The sequence below is a fragment of the Manis pentadactyla genome, chromosome 9 (assembly GCF_030020395.1).
Source record: "Manis pentadactyla isolate mManPen7 chromosome 9, mManPen7.hap1, whole genome shotgun sequence".
Taxonomy (NCBI): domain Eukaryota; kingdom Metazoa; phylum Chordata; class Mammalia; order Pholidota; family Manidae; genus Manis; species Manis pentadactyla.
This window is the reverse complement of record NC_080027.1, coordinates 36,661,032-36,683,835: the sequence shown is the minus strand read 5'-3', so window position 1 is coordinate 36,683,835 and position 22,804 is coordinate 36,661,032. Positions and strand designations below refer to the sequence as shown.

Genomic DNA, 22,804 nt, shown 5'->3' with positions numbered 1-22,804 from the left:
AGATGCTCCACATTGTTAATTTTCAGGAAAATGCAAATTAAAACCATAATGAGGTATCAACTCACACCAGTTAGGATGGGCAACATTCAAAAGAAAAGAAACAACAAATGCTGGCAAAGATGAGGAGAAAGGGGAACCCTCCTACACTGCTGGTGGGAATGCAAATTAGTTCAACCATTGGGGAAAGCCATATGGAGGTTCCTCAAAAACCATTTGACCCAGGATTTCCACTTCCAGGAATTCACCTAAAAAAAACAAGATCAAGATTCAAAAAGATATATGCACCCCTATGTTTACTCCAGCACTGTTTACAATAGCCAAGATATGGAAGTAACCTAAGTGTCCATCAGCAGATGAATGGATAAAGAAGATGAATGGAATACTATTCAGCCATAATAAAGAAACAAATCCTACCATTTACAACAACATGATGGAGCTGGAGGGTATTATACTCAGTGAAATGAGCCAGGGGAGAAAGACAAGTATCAAATGATTTCACTCATTTGTGGAGTACAACAACAAAGCAAAACTGAAGGAACAAAACAGCAGCAGACTCACAGATGCCAAGAAGGGACTAGCATTTACCAAAGGGAAGGGATTACAGAGGGTGAGTGGGGAGGAAGGGAGAAGGGGATCAAGGGGCATTATAATTAGCACTCACAATATAGGTAGGTCACGGGGAAGGCAATATAGCATGGAGAAGACAAGTAATGATTCTATTGCATCTTACTATGCTGATGGATAGTGACTGCAATGGGGTGAGGGAGGACTTGATTATATAGGTGAATGTTGAAAACACAATGTTGCTTCTTTGAAACCATTGTAAGACTGTACATCAATGATACCATAATTAATTAATTAATTTTAATTAAAAGAAACATCACCTCTTGTATGGAGCTTTTCCTTCCTTCCTAAGAAGACTTGACTATTTCCTCCTGTGTGCTTCTACTGCACCCTCTATGCCAGCTCTCACACTTAATGATAATTATTTTCATATCAGCCTAAACCAGGGGACTAAAAGATGCTTGAAGGCAAGAATTGTGTTTCATTCACCCTTGTATTCTCAGAATCCAACACAACTCATTATATGCCCAACAAATGTTTAATAAATAGGCAAAGAGCCAAATCTAAATAAATCATTATCAATCATCTCAGCCATATTTTTTTGTCTAAATTCTCGTCTTTGTTCCAAAATATACTTCTTACAATGCTGGTAGTTTACAAGAGGATTTTATTCAGATAATCATTTTTTACACTGATAACTGTGTATATATATTTTAATGTCCCTAATTACTGTCACATGACACTAATTTATTTTTACCATTACTAATACAGTCTCTTTAACTTTTTTTTTGGTACCATTAATATACAATTACATGAGCAACACTGTGGTTCCTAGATTCCCCCCATTATCAAGTCCCCATCACATACACCATTACAGTCACTCTCCATCAGTGTAGTAAGATGCTGTAGAGTCACTACTTGTCTTCTCTGTGCTATACTGCCTTCCCCGTGCCCTCCGCTACATTATGTGTGCTAATCATAATGCCCATTATTCCCCTTATCCCTCCCTTCCCACACATCCTCCCCAGTCCCTTTCCCTTTGGTAACTGTTAGTCCATTCTTGGGTTCTGTGAGTCTGCCACTGTTTTATTCCTTCAGTTTTTGCTTTGTTTTTATACTCCACAGATCAGTGAAATCATTTCATACTTGTATTTCTCTGCCTGGCTCATTTCACTGAGCATAATACCCTCCAGCTACATCCATGTTGTTGCAAATGGTTGGATCTGTTTTTTTCTTATGGCTGAGTAATATTCCATTGTGTATATGTACCCCATCTTCTTTATCCATTCATCTACTGATGGACAATTGGTTGCTTCCATATCTTGGCTACTGTAAATAGTGCTGCAATAAACACAGGGGTGCATATGTCTTTTTGAATCTGTGATTTTGTTTTCTTCGGGTAAATTCATAGGAGTGGAATTCCTGGGCCAATCTTTAACATTTTTAACTAAAAAAAACTGACCACTTATGAAAAACACAAAGTATGCCATTTATAGATGTGAAGCAAATATGTCAAGTGGTGTACATGATATATAAATGACTAAAGCTTAGAAAACATTGATTAAATTGCCTCTTAGTAAGACTTCCAGTTAAACACAGTAGATTGAACACATCTGTTTATTCTTTCCTAATACTTCATTAATAAGAGTAAATAAATTAAAAAGGTATAAACCTACAAGGACAAAGAGAACAGGAGAATGAAGGTAGGTAGATAAAAAAAGGTCAACAAATTTTTCAGTGACAGAAGGCAGATGAAAAATTCTTTGGCAAAGCTAAGAAATCTATACTGAATGCTTCTGAGGAGGATGTCCCTAAAAGTAAATAAATCCTAGGCATAACAGCCCAGAAAGATTCAGAAATTGGCATTTTAAAAACAAAACAAAAGACAGTGATGAGGTAGGGATTTCTTTGAGGTCTTTATAAAAAGCAGCTGGACCCCTGCCTTCCTCCCTAAACCTACAGAGGCAAGTGACCACTGAAATAGGAGATTTCTTCTATATTGAAATCAGATCAGGAGGGAGGAGCCAAGATGGCAGCATGAGTAGGGCAGTGGAAATCTCCTCCCAAATCCATATACATTTTTGAAAATACAACAGATACAACTATTCCTAAAAGAGAGACCAGAAGATACAGTACAACAGCCAGGCTACATCTACACCTGCAGGAACCCAGCGCCTCACAAAGTGGGTAAGACACAAGCTGAGGCCCAGCGGGACCCAAGTGCGCCCCCCACCCCAGCTCCCCGGCAGGAGGAGAGAAGTCGGAGTGGGGAAGGAGCGGGAGCCCAGGACTGCTAAATACCCAGCCCTAGTAATCTGCACCAGGAGCGCAGTCACACAGTACGTGGTGTGCTGGATACTAGGGAAACGGAACAGTAAAACCTGCAAGCAGGTTCCCACAGCCAGCGCCCCTGGGACAAAAGAAAAGTGAGTGCTTTTTGAAAGTCTTAAAGGAACAGGGAACCCACAGCTGGACGGAAGCGCCCTGGCGCACTCAGCCCAGCAGCTGGGAATCCTGGGGAACTCCAAGCACCCTAACCCCCTGGGTGGCAGTGCAGCTCTGAAACCCCTCACGGTGATAAACAGCCTCCTGCCCATTCCCCCTCTGGTGCAGCCCCGCCATAGCAGAGCAGGCGCCTGAGACTGGACACGCCCACAGCAATCATGCAGAGTCTCCTCTGCAGCTGCCCGGACCAGATTCAGAGGCCCTGTTGGCATGCAGCTGCCCAGCACAAGCCACTAGGGGTCGCTTTTCTCACAGGAGAGGAAGGCAACAGGCAAGCGGGAAGGGACTTTGTTCTCCCAGCTGACACATGCGCCAACTGCCCATGACTACCTCTATTGCCATGAAAAGGCAGAAGAATTTGATTCAGACCAGAATCACACAGACATTCCCTGAGAGGGAACCTGGGCAGATAGATTTAACCAATCTCGTTGAAAAATAATTCAAAATAAGGTCATAACCATGCTGATGGAGCTGCAGAGAAAAATCCAAGAGCTAAAAGATAAAGTTGGGAGGGAGAATACAGAAATAAAACAGTCTCTGGAAGGACTTAAAAGCAGAATGGACAAGGTGCAAAAGGCCGTTAATGGAAGAGAAATCAGAGAACAGGGACGCAGAGAAGCTGACGTAGAGAGAAATAAAAGGATCTCCAGGAATGAAAGAATATTAAGAGAACTGTGTGGCCAATCCAAACAGAACAATATCCGCATTACAGGGGTACCAGAAAAAGAAGAGAGAGAAAAAGGGACAGATAGTGTATTTGAAGAAATAACTGCTGAAAACTTTCCCAAACTGGGGGAGGAAATAGTTGCCCAGACCACAGAAGCACACAGAACTCCCAACACAAGGGACCCAAGGAGGACAGCACCAAGACACATAATAATTAAAATGGCAAAGATCAAGGACAAGGACAGAGTATTAAAGGCAGCCAGAGAGAGAAAAAAGAACACCTACAAAGGAAAACCCATCAGGCTATCATCAGACTTCTCAACAGAAACCGTACAGGCCAGAAGAGAAAGGCATGATATATTTAATGCAATAAAACAGAAAGGCCTTGAACCAAGAATACTGTATCCAGCACGATTATCATTTAAATATAAAGGAGGGATTAAACAACTCCCAGACAAGCAAAAGTTGAGGGAATTTGCCTCCCACAAACCACCTCTACAGGGTATTTTAGAGGGACTGCTCTAGATGGAAGCACTCCTAAGGCCAAATAGATGTCACCAGAAAAAATAAAATCACAGCAAAGAAAGCAGACCAACCAAATACTAACTAAAGACAAAAAATAAAATCAACTACCCACAAAAGCAATCAAAGGACACACAAAAGAGCACAAAATAAAACACCTAACATATAAAGAATGGAGGAGGAGGAATAAGAAGGGAGAGAAATAAAGAATCATCAGACTGTGTTTAAAATAGCTCAATAAGTGAGTTCAGTTAGACAGTAAGATAGTAAAGAAGCTAACCTTGAACCTTTGGTAACCACGAATCTAAAGCCTGAAATGGCAATAAGTACATATCTTTCAATAATCACCCTAAATGTAAATGAACTGAATGCACCAATCAAAAGACACAGAGTAATAGAATGGATAAAAAAGCAAGACCCATCTATATGCTGTTTACAAGAGACTCACCTCAAACCCAAAGACATGCACAGACTAAAAGTCAAAGGATGGAAAAAGATATTTCATGCATGCAAACAACAAGGAGAAAAAAGCAGGTGTTGCAGTACTATAAATCAGATCAGAAAGTATCCAATTTGGGGGATACTAGGTGAAGACAGGATGATATTGTGATGAGGACATTAAAAGATAGTAACATACTTATAATGAGACATTGCCTCCTTCTTCCTAGCCTATGTCAGCTGCTTTGGCCCCAAACCCATAGCAACCAGGCATTTCTCTGTCTTCTGAACTTCTAAGTGGAAAAAGTGATGGGCACCACAGAAAAACCCTGAAGATACTAACATTTAATGTCTTTAGTGGAGGCTATCAGTTGATAAGCCCCATCCATCACAGAGAATTATCAATCCACTTTTTATTGTCTCATCTTAGATTTAAATAGAAAGCCAAGATCATCAAGAAAAGTCTCCAATTAAAAGAGGCCACAGGAAGGGGCGTAAGATGGCGGCGTGAGTAGAGCAGCGGAAATCTCCTCCCAAAACAACATATATCTATGAAAATATAACAAAGACAACCCTTCCTAGAATAAAGACCAGAGGACACAGGACAATATCCAGACCACATCCACACCTGAGAGAACCCAGCGCCTCGCGAAGGGGGTAAGATACAAGCCCCGGCCCCGCGGGAGCCGAGCGCCCCTCCCCCCAGCTCCCGGCGGGAGAAGAGCAGGCAGAGCGGGAGGGAGACGGAGCCCAGGACTGCCGAGCACCCAGCCCCAGCCATCCGGGCCAGAGCGCAGGGCCCTGGAAACTGGGAAAACAGAGCAGCAAGAACAGTGAGCGGGCACTGGAGGCTGGGCGACAGAGGACATAAGAAAAGCGCGCGACCATTTTTTTTTTGCTTTTTTGCTGTTTTGTTTTGGCGAGCGCTTTTTGGAAGTCTTAAAGCGATAGGGACCCCAATACTAGGGAAACAGGGCAGAAAGACCGACCGGTGAGCAGAGGCCTGAGGCTGGCACCGGAGAATAAAGAAAAACGAACGACCACCTTTTTTTTTTAAAAAACTTTTTTTTTTTTTTTAATTAAAAAAATTTTTTTTCTTTTTTTTTTGGTGGGCGTTGTTTTGTTTTGGCGGGTGCTTTTTGGAAGTCTTAAAGGGGCAGGGCGGGTCACTTAATGCAGAGGTAGGGAATCCGGGATCTCTGGGCACCCTAACCCCTGGGCTGCAGGGAGCAGGGAGGCCCCTTACAGAGATAAATAGCCTCCCAGCAGCTCCTGCTCCAACGCGACTCCACCATTTTGGAGTAGCTGCCCGAGCCAGGCCATGCCCACAGCAACAGCGGAGATTAACTCCATAGCAACCGGGCAGGAAGCAGAAGCCCTGTCTGCGCACAGCTGCGCAGCACAAGCCACTAGAGGTCGCTGTTCGCCCAGGAGAGGAGGGCCACAAACCAACAAGAAAGGAAGTCCTTCCAGCCGTCACTCGTCCCAGTTCTGCAGACTATTCCTATCACCATGAAAAGGCAAAGCTACAGGCAGACAAAGATCACAGAGACAACACCAGAGAAGGAGACAGACCTAACCAGTCTCCCTGAAAAAGAATTCAAAATAAGAATCATAAACATGCTGACAGAGATGCAGAGAAATACGCAAGAGAAATGGGATGAAGTCCGGAAGGAGATCACAGATGCCAGAAAGGAGATCGCAGAAATGAAACAAACTCTGGAAGGGTTTATAAGCAGAATGGATAGAATGCAAGAGGCCATTGATGGAATTGAAATCAGAGAACAGGAACGCATGGAAGCTGACATAGAGAGAGACAAAAGGATCTCCAGGAATGAAACAATATTAAGAGAACTGTGTGACCGATCCAAAAGGAACAATATCCGTATTATAGGGGTCCCAGAAGAAGAAGAGAGAGGAAAAGAGATGGAAAGTATCTTAGAAGAAATAATTGCTGAAAACTTCCCCACACTGGGGGAGGAAGTAATCGAACAGACCATGGAAATACACAGAACCCCCAACAGAAAGGATCCAAGGAGGACAACACCAAGACACATAATAATTAAAATGGCAAAGATCAAGGACAAGGAAAGAGTGTTAAAGGCAGCTAGAGAGTAAAAGGTCACCTATAAAGGGAAACCCATCAGGCTAACGTCAGATTTCTCAACAGAAACCCTACAGGCCAGAAGAGAATGGCATGATATATTTAATACAATGAAACAGAAGGGCCTTGAACCAAGGATACTGTATCCAGCACGACTATCATTCAAATATGATGGTGGGATTAAACAATTCCCAGACAAACAAAAGCTGAGGGACTTTGCTTTCCACAAACCACCTCTTCAGAACATCTTACAGGGACTGCTCTAGATGGGAGCACTCCTAGAAAGAGTACAGCACAAAACACCCAACATATGAAGAATCGAGGAGGAGGAACAAGAAGGGAGAGAAGAAAAGAATCTCCAGATAGTGTATATAACAGCTCAATAAGCGACCTAAGTTAGGCAGTAAGATACTAAAGAGGCTAACCTTGAACCTTTGGTAACCACGAATTTAAAGCCTGCAATGGCAATAAGTACATATCTTTCAATAGTCACCCTAAATGTTAATGGGTTGAATGCACCAATCAAAAGACACAGAGTAACAGAATGGATAAAAAAGCAAGACCCATCTATATGCTGCTTACAAGAAACTCACCTCAAACCCAAAGACATGTACAGACTAAAAGTCAAGGGATGGAAAAACATATTTCAAGCAAACAACAGTGAGAAGAAAACAGGGGTTGCAGTACTAATATCAGACAAAATAGACTTCAACACAAAGAAAGTAACAAGAGATAAAGAAGGACACTACATAATGATAAAGGGCTCAGTCAAACAAGAGGATATAACCATTCTAAATATATATGCACCCAACACAGGAGCACCAGCATATGTGAAACAAATACTAACAGAACTAAAGGGGGATATAGACTGCAATGCATTCATTCTAGGAGACTTCAACACACCACTCACCCCAAAGGATAGATCCACTGGGCAGAAAATAAGTTAAGGACACGGAAGCACTGAACAACACAGTAGAGCAGATGGACCTAATAGACATCTATAGAACTCTACATCCAAAAGCAGTGGGATATACATTCTTCTCAAGTGCACATGGAACATTCTCCAGAATAGACCACATACTAGGCCACAAAAAGAGCCTCAGAAAATTCCAAAAGATTGAAATCCTACCAACCAACTTTTCAGACCACAAAGGCATAAAACTAGAAATAAACTGTACAAAGAAAGCAAAGAGGCTCACAAACACATGGAGGCTTAACAACACGCTCCTAAATAATCAATGGATCAATGACCAAATCAAAATGGAGATCCAGCAATATATGGAAACAAATGACAACAACAACACTAAGCCCCAACTTCTGTGGGACACAGCAAAAGCAGTCTTAAGAGGAAAGTATATAGCAATCCAAGCATATTTAAAAAAGGAAGAGCAATCCCAAATGAATGGTCTAATGTCACAATTATCGAAATTGGAAAAAGAAGAACAGATGAGGCCTAAGGTCAGCAGAAGGAGGGACATAATAAAGATCAGAGAAGAAATAAATAAAATTGAGAAGAATAAAACAATAGCAAAAATCAATGAAACCAAGAGCTGGTTCTTCGAGAAAATAAACAAAATAGATAAGCCTCTAGCCAGACTTATTAAGAAGAAAAGAGAGTCAACACAAATCAACAGTATCAGAAACGAGAAAGGAAAAATCACGACGGACCCCACGGAAATGCAAAGAATTATTGGAGAATACTATGAAAACCTATATGCTAACAAGCTGGGAAACCTAGGAGAAATGGACAACTTCCTAGAAAAATACAACCTTCCAAGATTGACCCACGAAGAAACAGAAAATCTAAACAGACCAATTACCAGCAACGAAATTGAAGCGGTAATCAAAAAACTACCAAAGAACAAAACCCCCGGGCCAGATGGATTTACCTCGGAATTTTATCAGACATACAGGGAAGACATAATACCCATTCTCCTTAAAGTTTTCCAAAAAATAGAGGAGGAGGGGATACTCCCAAACTCATTCTATGAAGCTAACATCACCCTAATACCAAAACCAGGCAAAGACCCCACCAAAAAAGAAAACTACAGAACAATATCCCTGATGAACGTAGATGCAAAAATACTCAACAAAATATTAGCAAACCGAATTCAAAAATACATCAAAAGGATCATACACCATGACCAAGTGGGATTCATCCCAGGGATGCAAGGATGGTACAACATTCGAAAGTCCATCAACATCATCCACCACATCAACAAAAAGAAAGACAAAAACCACATGATCATCTCCATAGATGCTGAAAAAGCATTTGACAAAGTTCAACATCCATTCATGTTAAAAACTCTCAGCAAAATGGGAATAGAGGGCAAGTACCTCAACATAATAAAGGCCATCTATGATAAACCCACAGCCAACATTATATTGAACAGCGAGAAGCTGAAAGCATTTCCGCTGAGATCGGGAACTAGACAGGGATGCCCACTCTCTCCACTGTTATTTAACATAGTACTGGAGGTCCTAGCCACGGCAATCAGACAAAATAAAGAAATACAAGGAATCCAGATTGGTAAAGAAGAAGTTAAACTGTCACTATTTGCAGATGACATGATACTGTACATAAAAAACCCTAAAGACTCCACCCCAAAACTACTAGAACTGATATCGGAATACAGCAAAGTTGCAGGATACAAAATCAACACACAGAAATCTGTGGCTTTCCTATATACTAACAATGAACCAACAGAAAGAGAAATCAGGAAAACAACTCCATTCACAATTGCATTCAAAAAAATAAAATACCTAGGAATAAACCTAACCAAAGAAGTGAAAGACTTATACTCTGAAAACTACAAGTCACTCTTAAGAGAAATTAAAGGGGACACTAACAGATGGAAACTCATCCCATGCTCGTGGCTAGGAAGAATTAATATCGTTAAAATGGCCATCCTGCCCAAAGCAATATACAGATTTGATGCAATCCCTATGAAACTACCAGCAACATTCTTCAATGAACTGGAACAAATAATTCAAAAATTCATATGGAAACACCAAAGACCCCGAATAGCCAAAGCAATCCTGAGAAAGAAGAATAAAGTAGGGGGGATCTCACTCCCCAACTTCAAGCTCTACTATAAAGCCATAGTAATCAAGACAATTTGGTACTGGCACAAGAACAGACCCACAGACCAATGGAACAGACTAGAGAATCCAGACATTAACCCAGACATATATGGTCAATTAATATTTGATAAAGGAGCCATGGACATACAATGGCGAAATGACAGTCTCTTCAACAGGTGGTGCTGGCAAAACTGGACAGCTACATGTAGGAGAATGAAACTGGACCATCGTCTAACCCCATATACAAAAGTAAACTCAAAATGGATCAAAGACCTGAATGTAAGCCATGAAACCATTAAACTCTTGGAAGAAAACATAGGCGAAAACCTCTTAGACATAAACATGAGTGACCTCTACTTGAACATATCTCCCAGGGCAAGGAAAACAACAGCAAAAATGAGTAAGTGGGACTATATTAAGCTGAAAAGCTTCTGTACAGCAAAAGACACCATCAATAGAACAAGAAGGATCCCTACAGTATGGGAGAATATATTTGAAAATGACACATCCGATAAAGGCTTGACGTCCAGAATATATAAGGAGCTCACACGCTTCAACAAACAAAAAACAAATAACCCAATTAAAAAATGGGCAGAGGAACTGAACAGAGAGTTCTCCAAAAAAGAAATACAGATGGCCAACAGACACATGAAAAGATGCTCCACATCGCTAATTATCAGAGAAATGCAAATTAAAACTACAATGAGGTATCACCTCACACCAGTAAGGATGGCTGCCATCCAAAAGACAAACAACAACAAATGTTGGCGAGGCTGTGGAGAAAGGGGAACCCTCCTACACTGCTGGTGGGAATGTAAGTTAGTTCAACCATTGTGGAAAGCAGTATGGAGGTATATCAAAATGCTCAAAACAGACTTACCATTTGACCCAGGAATTCCACTCCTAGGAATTTACCCTAAGAACGCAGCAATCAAGTTTGAGAAAGACAGATGCACCCCTATGTTTATTGCAGCCCTATTTACAATAGCCAAGAATTGGAAGCAACCTAAATGTCCATCAATAGATGAATGGATAAAGAAGATGTGGTACATATACACAATGGAATACTACTCAGCCATAAGAAAAGGGCAAATCCAATCATTTGCAGCAACATGGATGGAGCTGGAGGGTATTATGCTCAGTGAAACAAGCCAAGCGGAGAAAGAGAAATACCAAATGATTTCACTTATCTGTGGAATATAAGAACAAAGGAAAAACTGAAGGAACAAAACAGCACCAGAATCACAGAACTCAACAATGGACTAACAGGTACCAAAGGGAAAGGGACTGGGGAGGATGGGTGGGTAGGGAGGGATAAGGGGGGGAGAAGTAGGGGGGTATTAAGATTAACATGCATGGGGGGGTAGGAGAAAAGGGAGGGCTGTACAACACAGAGAAGGCAAGTAGTGATTCTACAACATTTTGCTATGCTGATGGACAGTGACTGTAAAGGGGTTTATAGGGGGGACCGGGTATAGGGGAGAGCCTAGTAAACATAATATTCGTCATGTAAGTGTAGATTAGTGATACCAAAAACAAAGCAAAAAAAAAAAGAAAAGGGCAGTTCCTGTGTGGTAACCTCCAACGAGTTCTACACAAGGGTATAAAGGGCATATAAAAGTGTAGGCAAAGGGTCTGTTTGTGTTTATACAGAGGATCAAAGCCTAATTGGGCTACCCCGAAAATGAACTAAGATACTATATGAAAAAGAACTTCCAACATCTGCACTCTCTGGAAGACTCATGCCAGAAGATGATCATCAAAAAACCCCAACAAAGATCCACGCACTGCTACAGCTGTAGATGCACTCATCCCACTAGTTCCAGGACTTGCCATGGGAATGAGGAAGGAGATATCTAAGCTGGCCTGTGCATACAGTAAAACAACAAATTTGACTGGATCTATACTGTTGGAACTCAACCAAGAATTTGGAGAAGTGCAAATTGTAGCGCTCCAAACTCTTACAACTACAGACTATTTACTGTTAAAAGAACATATGGCATGTGAACAGTCCCCAGGAATGGGTTGTTTTAATTTGTCTGATTTCTCTCAGACTGTTCAAGTTCAGTTGGACAATATCCACCATATCATAGATAAGTTTTCACAAATGCCTAAGGTGCCTTAATGGTTTTCTTGGTTTCACTGGAGATGGCTGGTAATTACAGATATGCTTTGGTTATGTAACTATACTCCTATTATGTTAATGTGTGTGCGCAATTTAAGTAGTAGCTTAAAACCTATATATGCTGAAGTTACTCTACAAGAAGATTTGTCAAAGAAATAATCAATCTTCCCATGTTTTCTTCCGCCTGCTACTTCTATAGCTTTTCTTCTTCCTTCCTAATTACAACCCTTAAATAGAATTCGTGCCTCATATCAAATTTACCAAGTATCATAACTCCTCCAAGTGGTAAAGATACCTCAAGACAAATGCTGGGCATAGAAGCCACAGGGCATAAATATGCAAAGAAGTAAAAAGCTAACCTTTTCAAACAATAAGGCTTCCCTCTCACTTACCAACTTCACATTTCCCTGTATGGCCCCGGAAGATGACTGGTTAGCCAGAGACGGGTAAGATTCCTCAAGCGAGGAACAACCTAAGACAGGCACAGTCGCAGGGGGGCCATCAGGTGAGAAATTGGGGATCAACAGAGATGAGGCTTAGAACCTCACCCCCCCGTTCTGAGAGAAATCTTCTGCATATGTGGATGTTTTATTGCCCTGGTCTAGCTTGGATTAACACATAGTCTACAGGCACACACCTGATCATCTACATTTGCTCTCTTACAACACTAAACTATGTTTTCTACCTTTATCTTGCATCTACCTACCACTTCAGCATTTTATTAAAAATAATAATAATAAAGAGAGAAATGTGGTATCCACATATAAATCAAGTATAAAAACCAAATGAGTATTCATATTTGAACTGACTGTTTATAGTTCATAATGCATGAGCAAAACCGAAAGTTTCTGTGATGACTGCCCTTGTACTGTTCACTATGTAACTTATTCATTATGTAAGAATTTGTTCTACATGTAAGAACTTGTTTGTTATGCCTCAGAAGATTGGAGACTGACGAAAATTAGGCTTGGGGTGGATTAATGATTGTGCATTGAGCACTGACTCCCCTATACAGAATTTTATTGTCGTTAACAACCATTTGATCAATAAATATGAGAGATGCCCTCAAAAAAAAAAAAAAAAAAAAAAAAGGACAGACTTCCAATGGTAAAATAAATAAGTAACCGGGATGTAATGTATAGCATAAGGAATATAGTCAAGATATTGTAACAGCTTGGTAGGGTGATAGCTGGAACCTAGAATTATGTATATAAATGTTCTACCACTGTGTTGTACACTTGAAACTAATGTAATGTAATACTGTGCGTCAACTACCCTTCAATAAAAAATAATTATTTAAAAAAAAAAGAGGCCACAAAGAGAAAAGAAAGCATGTAGAGAAGACAGAAGGAAGTGAAGAAATCTCCGACACCATGACACTACTCTGGACACGTGACCAGGACAGCACCCCTCACAGTTTCTCAGTTAATGTGGCACAGTCAACAAAACATCACATGCATATAAAACATCCCTCTGTCACAGACGGTGTAACCTTTAACATATTAGTTAACTTCTCTGAGCTTTAGTTTCCCCACCTATAAAATAAGGATAGTAATGTCTATCTTATATGTAAACTACCTCATGTATATGGCACTTGGTAGAGGTCAATAAATGATAACTATTAAGAGACAAAACTGTGTTTTAACTCTAATGTAAATACATATAATTGGTTTTATCACATCATCCTCAAATTCTTTTTCAATAACAATCAACACAACAAAATTTTGTTCTATATTCTGTACAAAACAAACTAAAAATTTCTACTCTGATTATATGGCTTTTAAATTGCAACTTACTTTCATTCTGCAGGATGTTAATGGCATCATCCATAATACAATCTGGTGAAAATCCTGCAGTCTTCGACAATAAACCCAGTAACGATGCAATTTTCAGTCTCACAGATGGATCATTCTCCTGGAACAAAAGAAGCTGTTATTACCTTGATGCTCCACTCTAAGTAACCAATAAACAGGAACATGGAAATTAATACCTCAAAAGAAAGATTCAATGATGCACATATTCTAAGTTTTTATTTCTGAAAAATTAACTTTATATACTCCAGGGTTGAGAGCTTTTCTCAACCAGTATGTTACACTCAAATACTGCAAAGTGAATGGGAATTTTTTTGTGCCTTCTTGATGTCACTGACTTCTAACAAGAAATGTGCTTTTGGGATTAAAAGTACCTTTCCCCCCCAGGCAGGAAGTGAGTTGCTGCAGCTTGCACCACCAACACTATCGGCACTGGGCGCTGCTTTTGCTGTCAGTACCACTGCCCCTGGAGCCCCTATAAATTGGGTGCTATAGCCAGCACTGTTACCACCAGAAGGAATCTTTCACTCTAGCTGCTTTTTGGGATCACTAGATCCTGACTGGAAGTCGAAGGCAGGTGAGTCTAATGGGTAGGGTTAGATCTGGTGCCTGGCCCCAGATGCAAGGGGGACTAGGAAATGAGTAGTTTGGCCCTTTTAGCATCAGTACTTGGAGATGGTCTCTTTTACACCAAGATTCCCATGGTGATAAATGTCCCCCCAAAATGAAAAGGAACATGTCCTTTGTTCATCACCATATCTCAAGTATGAAGTACATCATCTGGCATTAAGTAGACATTCAACATATGTGAAGTGGAATAAAAGAAAAAAAAACATGTCAGTGCTAAGATTAAGTAAGTAATTTCTATACCAAAGACAAAATTACTTAAATGTATGCTCAAAAGATGAAGTACATACTAGGTGTGACCAACTCCACACCTCCTACCTAATTTCTAAGGTGGTGCCTGGGCACAACAAGGAGGCCAGAAATGGGTGAAGGGGCAACAGCTGTGGAATCAGAAGATGTAGAATCCTGGCACTCCACTTACTATAGATAAAACCCTGGCAAAGTCACTTTCTTGGATGCAGCAGAAAGAGAAAAGGCTTTGAATTAGACAGATCTGAGTATGAAGCCCTGACTCACTATGCAATAGCTAAATGTCTGGAACAAGCTAATTAACCACTCCAAGCCACATCTCTGAAAGAGGGATAACCACAACTTCAGAGGGTTACTGACAGGTAAACAAGTAGAACAGAAATGGCCACAGAGAAGGTAGTCAAATATTAGTGCCCTCTTCCTTTCCCTCTGTGATCATCAACCCTTTCATATGGAAGGTAATAAAACCTGAACTGTACCCCTGTGACTGCGAATATGGTACTCAGAGGGGTACCATAAAGAACAAATAAAAACCACATGAAAGATAAGGATGCAATCAACAAACCCAGAATGTGGGCTTACCTTTCCACAAGGTAAATGTCCTTGTTTTTAAACAATAAATAGCATGGGAAAGACAAGAGGTTGAAGGGAGGGAATGTTACAGATTTTAAGAAATTTAAAGGAACAGATAAATTAAACAAATACAATGTGTGAATACTGCTTCAAACAAATCAACTGTAAAAAAAAATGTAAGACAATTGGTGAAAACTGAACATGGACTAGGTAGCAGATGCTATTAAGGATTATTGTTAAGTGCGACACTTTTTAAGTAGTAAAAGAGGTCATTTGTTAAACACAAATAATTAAGTATTTATAGATGAAATGATGCTGCTTGACATTTGCCCCACCACCAAAAAAGTAGGGAAATGTGTCAAACAATAATGGCAAAATGTTGATAGTTGTTGAAGCTGGGTAAGGAACACCTGAGACTCATATTCTTTTCTCTCCTTTTGTGTATGTTTGTAAATTAATAAAATATAAGATTAATACTTTGGAAAAATCACATGAGAGAATTTTATTCTATCTAAAATGCAAATTAATTTACTCATTCAACACACAAAGAGCACCTATTATATGCCGAGAATCATTCTAGCTGCTGGGGATACAATGGTGAATAAAAGAGAAGTAATTACTGCTCTCATAGAGCTTATATTCAAATGTATGAGATTGACAAAAGAAAATTTAATTACAAGTGGTAAGCATTCTGAAGAAAATTAAGTGTATAAGGGGTTAAAAAATAACGTGAGGAGCCTATTATTGACAGGTAGATGAAGAACGTGCACTCGGAGGATATGACTTTTGAGTGGACACTTAATTGAGTGAGACAGAAAGCCAAGGAAGATTTAGAGGAGCAGCTTTCCAGGAAGAAGAAAGTTGCAAATCTAAAATATGGAAAATTCTAAAATGCTATATTTGAAAATCTGGAAGCGTGCATACAAAACCAGTAAAAGTGATTCTCTCCCAGAGTAATCCGTTTCTTGTTTTTTCACTTTTTTCTTTTTAGGCAAGTCATATTCATTTTACACATTTCTGTGCTGCCCGAATTTGTTGCAATAATGTTACTCTTGTGATTTTTTAAAAGAGTGTAAATTTAAAATTACCCAAACTAAAACAACTCTCCACAAGATTCCAGTTTCCTAGAGTAAGAAGCCTGAGTGGCTTAGCAGGCTATTAAGGCATGCCACAACTGGCCACTATGTCAGCTCCCACAAATCCTTGCCAGTGATGCCATGCCAATTTGAGCTTCAGTATTTCTACTCAGATTGTTCCTCTTCCTAAGTTGACCTCCCTTGTCTCCCATACCTATATCTTCCTTCCTCTCATGTATCAGAAACCCCAGGACGTTGTCTCTGATCCCTGAGCAGGACATGAGTACCCTTCCTCTCAGACGCCCCCAACACCTTGGTACAAGCCTTTATCATGCCCCCTCATCACAGTACACTGTGATTATCTGCAGTTGTGTCTGTTTCCCCAACCAGCCTGTGAGTGACTTAAGTGACCAGCAGAATGCCCAGAAAGCACTATGTATACTCTGAAAAAAAGTAAAGGGAAGAAGAGTACAGGAAGAAGAAAAGACAAGTGTCCTCCTTAACTAACATAGCAAATAACTCATCCATTCATCTGCTCAACAAGGATTTCCTGTACACTTCCTAGGAGCCACTGTGCTAGGCCATAGGAATTACATTGCTCTCATGGAATTTAAGTTTTAATGGGCAAGGAAGACATTTATAACGTAATGTCCAAATAAGATTGTAAAATTGTCCTGTAAAGGAAAAGCACAGAGTTCTATGAAAGCATATGACATATAAGACACAGACTTTAAAATAACTCTGCTCACTATGTTCAAGGAGATTCTAATGTAATCTGAGGTGGAGGGAAAATAATTAATTAATTAATTAAATAATGCTTTCCGTCATGAAAGAACAGATTTTCCTTCCAGTACTGAAAAAAGGGCACTGTAACTAACACGTAGACTGAGATGATGTGACGCTAAGAAGACAAGCAGGTGCCACATCTTTTTAAGAGCTACAGCAAGTGCTTCTGATAGTGCCTAGCATGTAGCAGGAATCCAACACATACCTGTTCACTGTTAAATAAACAAATGAGTGATCTTTGTCAAAAGAGCAAAAAAATCCTTGACTATAAACAAGAGAGAGGAAGGGGGCGGAAGATGGCGGCGTGAGTAGAGCAGCGGAAATCTCCTCCCAAAACAACATATATCTATGAAAATATAACAAAGACAACCCTTCCTAGAATAAAGACCAGAGGACACAGGACAATATCCAGACCACATCCGCACCTGAGAGAACCCAGCGCCTCGCGAAGGGGGTAAGATACAAGCCCCGGCCCCGCGGGAGCCGAGCGCCCCTCCCCCCAGCTCCCGGCGGGAGAAGAGCAGGCAGAGCGGGAGGGAGACGGAGCCCAGGACTGCCGAACACCCAGCCCCAGCCATCCGGGCCAGAGTGCAGGGCGCTCGATACTAGAAAAACAGTGAAGCAAGAACAGTGAGCGGGCACTGGAGGCTGGGCGACAGAGGACATAAGAAAAGCGCGCGACCTTTTTGTTTTTGCTTTTTTGCTGTTTTGTTTTGGCGAGCGCTTTTTGGAAGTCTTAAAGAGATAGGGACCCCAATACTAGGGAAACGGCAGAAAGACCGGTGGGCAGAGGCCTGAGGCTGGCACCGGAGAATAAAGAAAAATGAACGACCACCTTTTTTTTTTTTTTTTTTAAATTAAAAACTTTTTTTTTTTTTTATTCAAAATTTTTTTTTCTCTTTTTTTTTTTGGTGGGTGTTGTTTTGTTTTGGCGGGTGCTTTTTGGAAGTCTTAAAGGGGCAGGGCGGGTCACTTAATCCAGAGGTAGGGAATCCGGGATCTCTGGGCACTCTAACCCCTGGGCTGCAGGGAGCAGGGAGGCCCCTTACGGAGATCAATAGCCTCCCAGCCGCTCCTGCTCCAACGCGACTCCACCATTTTGGAGTAGCTGCCCGAGCCAGGCCACGCCCACAGCAACAGCGGAGATTAACTCCATAGCAGCCGGGCAGGAAGCAGAAGCCCTGTCTGCGCACAGCTGCGCAGCACAAGCCACTAGAGGTCGCTGTTCGCCCAGGAGAGGAGGGCCACAAACCAACAAGAAAGGAAGTCCTTCCAGCCGTCACTCGTCCCAGTTCTGCAGACTATTCCTATCACCATGAAAAGGCAAAGCTACAGGCAGACAAAGATCACAGAGACAACACCAGAGAAGGAGACAGACCTAACCAGTCTCCCTGAAAAAGAATTCAAAATAAGAATCATAAACATGCTGACAGAGATGCAGAGAAATACGCAAGAGAAATGGGATGAAGTCCGGAAGGAGATCACAGATGCCAGAAAGGAGATCGCAGAAATGAAACAAACTCTGGAAGGGTTTATAAGCAGAATGGATAGAATGCAAGAGGCCATTGATGGAATTGAAATCAGAGAACAGGAACGCATAGAAGCTGACATAGAGAGAGACAAAAGGATCTCCAGGAATGAAACAATATTAAGAGAACTGTGTGACCAATCCAAAAGGAACAATATCCGTATTATAGGGGTCCCAGAAGAAGAAGAGAGAGGAAAAGAGATGGAAAGTATCTTAGAAGAAATAATTGCTGAAAACTTCCCCACACTGGGGGAGGAAGTAATCGAACAGACCACGGAAATACACAGAACCCCCAACAGAAAGGATCCAAGAAGGGCAACACCAAGACACATAATAATTAAAATGGCAAAAATCAAGGACAAGGAAAAAGTGTTAAAGGCAGCTAGAGAGAAAAAGGTCACCTATAAAGGGAAACCCATCAGGCTAACGTCAGATTTCTCAACAGAAACCCTACAGGCCAGAAGAGAATGGCATGATATATTTAATACAATGAAACATAAGGGCCTTGAACCAAGGATACTGTATCCAGCACGACTATCATTCAAATATGACGGTGGGATTAAACAATTCCCAGACAAACAAAAGCTGAGGGACTTTGCTTTCCACAAACCACCTCTTCAGAACATCTTACAGGGACTGCTCTAGATGGGAGCACTCCTAGAAAGAGCACAGCACAAAACACCCAACATATGAAGAATCGAGGAGGAGGAACAAGAAGGGAGAGAAGAAAAGAATCTCCAGATAGTGTATATAACAGCTCAATAAGCGACCTAAGTTAGGCAGTAAGATACTAAAGAGGCTAACCTTGAACCTTTGGTAACCACGAATTTAAAGCCTGCAATGGCAATAAGTACATATCTTTCAATAGTCACCCTAAATGTTAATGGGTTGAATGCACCAATCAAAAGACACAGAGTAACAGAATGGATAAAAAAGCAAGACCCATCTATATGCTGCTTACAAGAAACTCACCTCAAACCCAAAGACATGTACAGACTAAAAGTCAAGGGATGGAAAAACATATTTCAAGCAAACAACAGTGAGAAGAAAACAGGGGTTGCAGTACTAATATCAGACAAAATAGACTTCAACACAAAGAAAGTAACAAGAGATAAAGAAGGACACTACATAATGATAAAGGGCTCAGTCAAACAAGAGGATATAACCATTCTAAATATATATGCACCCAACACAGGAGCACCAGCATATGTGAAACAAATACTAACAGAACTAAAGGGGGATATAGACTGCAATGCATTCATTCTAGGAGACTTCAACACACCACTCACCCCAAAGGATAGATCCACTGGGCAGAAAATAAGTTAAGGACACGGAAGCACTGAACAACACAGTAGAGCAGATGGACCTAATAGACATCTATAGAACTCTACATCCAAAAGCAGTGGGATATACATTCTTCTCAAGTGCACATGGAACATTCTCCAGAATAGACCACATACTAGGCCACAAAAAGAGCCTCAGAAAATTCCAAAAGATTGAAATCCTACCAACCAACTTTTCAGACCACAAAGGCATAAAACTAGAAATAAACTGTACAAAGAAAGCAAAGAGGCTCACAAACACATGGAGGCTTAACAACACGCTCCTAAATAATCAATGGATCAATGACCAAATCAAAATGGAGATCCAGCAATATATGGAAACAAATGACAACAACAACACTAAGCCCCAACTTCTGTGGGACACAGCAAAAGCAGTCTTAAGAGGAAAGTATATAGCAATCCAAGCATATTTAAAAAAGGAAGAGCAATCCCAAATGAATGGTCTAATGTCACAATTATCGAAATTGGAAAAAGAAGAACAGATGAGGCCTAAGGTCAGCAGAAGGAGGGACATAATAAAGATCAGAGAAGAAATAAATAAAATTGAGAAGAATAAAACAATAGCAAAAATCAATGAAACCAAGAGCTGGTTCTTCGAGAAAATAAACAAAATAGATAAGCCTCTAGCCAGACTTATTAAGAAGAAAAGAGAGTCAACACAAATCAACAGTATCAGAAACGAGAAAGGAAAAATCACTACGGACCCCACGGAAATGCAAAGAATTATTGGAGAATACTATGAAAACCTATATGCTAACAAGCTGGGAAACCTAGGAGAAATGGACAACTTCCTAGAAAAATACAACCTTCCAAGATTGACCCACGAAGAAACAGAAAATCTAAACAGACCAATTACCAGCAACGAAATTGAAGCGGTAATCAAAAAACTACCAAAGAACAAAACCCCCGGGCCAGATGGATTTACCTCGGAATTTTATCAGACATACAGGGAAGACATAATACCCATTCTCCTTAAAGTTTTCCAAAAAATAGAGGAGGAGGGGATACTCCCAAACTCATTCTATGAAGCTAACATCACCCTAATACCAAAACCAGGCAAAGACCCCACCAAAAAAGAAAACTACAGACCAATATCCCTGATGAACGTAGATGCAAAAATACTCAACAAAATATTAGCAAACCGAATTCAAAAATACATCAAAAGGATCATACACCATGACCAAGTGGGATTCATCCCAGGGATGCAAGGATGGTACAACATTCGAAAGTCCATCAACATCATCCACCACATCAACAAAAAGAAAGACAAAAACCACATGATCATCTCCATAGATGCTGAAAAAGCATTTGACAAAGTTCAACATCCATTCATGTTAAAAACTCTCAGCAAAATGGGAATAGAGGGCAAGTACCTCAACATAATAAAGGCCATCTATGATAAACCCACAGCCAACATTATATTGAACAGCGAGAAGCTGAAAGCATTTCCGCTGAGATCGGGAACTAGACAGGGATGCCCACTCTCTCCACTGTTATTTAACATAGTACTGGAGGTCCTAGCCACGGCAATCAGACAAAATAAAGAAATACAAGGAATCCAGATTGGTAAAGAAGAAGTTAAACTGTCACTATTTGCAGATGACATGATACTGTACATAAAAAACCCTAAAGACTCCACCCCAAAACTACTAGAACTGATATCGGAATACAGCAAAGTTGCAGGATACAAAATCAACACACAGAAATCTGTGGCTTTCCTATATACTAACAATGAACCAACAGAAAGAGAAATCAGGAAAACAACTCCATTCACAATTGCATCCAAAAAAATAAAATACCTAGGAATAAACCTAACCAAAGAAGTGAAAGACTTATACTCTGAAAACTACAAGTCACTCTTAAGAGAAATTAAAGGGGACACTAACAGATGGAAACTCATCCCATGCTCGTGGCTAGGAAGAATTAATATCGTTAAAATGGCCATCCTGCCCAAAGCAATATACAGATTTGATGCAATCCCTATGAAACTACCAGCAACATTCTTCAATGAACTGGAACAAATAATTCAAAAATTCATATGGAAACACCAAAGACCCCGAATAGCCAAAGCAATCCTGAGAAAGAAGAATAAAGTAGGGGGGATCTCACTCCCCAACTTCAAGCTCTACTATAAAGCCATAGTAATCAAGACAATTTGGTACTGGCACAAGGGCAGAGCCACAGACCAATGGAACAGACTAGAGAATCCAGACATTAACCCAGACATATATGGTCAATTAATATTTGATAAAGGAGCCATGGACATACAATGGCGAAATGACAGTCTCTTCAACAGGTGGTGCTGGCAAAACTGGACAGCTACATGTAGGAGAATGAAACTGGACCATTGTCTAACCCCATATACAAAAGTAAACTCAAAATGGATTAAAGACCTGAATGTAAGCCATGAAACCATTAAACTCTTGGAAGAAAACATGGGCAAAAACCTCTTAGACATAAACATGAGTGACCTCTTCTTGAACATATCTCCCCGGGCAAGGAAAACAACAGCAAAAATGAGTAAGTGGGACTATATTAAGCTGAAAAGCTTCTGTACAGCAAAAAACACCATCAATAGAACAAGAAGGATCCCTACAGTATGGGAGAATATATTTGAAAATGACACATCCGATAAAGGCTTGACGTCCAGAATATATAAGGAGCTCACATGCCTCAACAAACAAAAAACAAATAACCCAATTAAAAAATGGGCAGAGGAACTGAACAGACAGTTCTCCAAAAAAGAAATACAGGCCACAGTTGGCGGAAGATGGCGGCGTGAGTAGAGCAGCGGAAATCTCCT

The 22,804-nt window shown here is 40.5% G+C and overlaps 1 protein-coding gene across 2 annotated transcripts in view; it reads right to left on the bottom strand.

Annotated features, from left to right (window-relative positions):
- The window catches only part of INTS4 (integrator complex subunit 4), a 159,794-nt gene that overhangs the window by 106,857 nt on the left and 30,133 nt on the right, over positions 1 to 22,804 (bottom strand). For both annotated transcript variants that reach the window (XM_036895474.2, XM_057507195.1), the window contains one exon: positions 13,805 to 13,922. In XM_036895474.2, the coding sequence (XP_036751369.2) occupies positions 13,805 to 13,922 (118 nt within the window). Of the gene's footprint in view, positions 1 to 13,804; positions 13,923 to 22,804 lie in introns of those variants that run through there.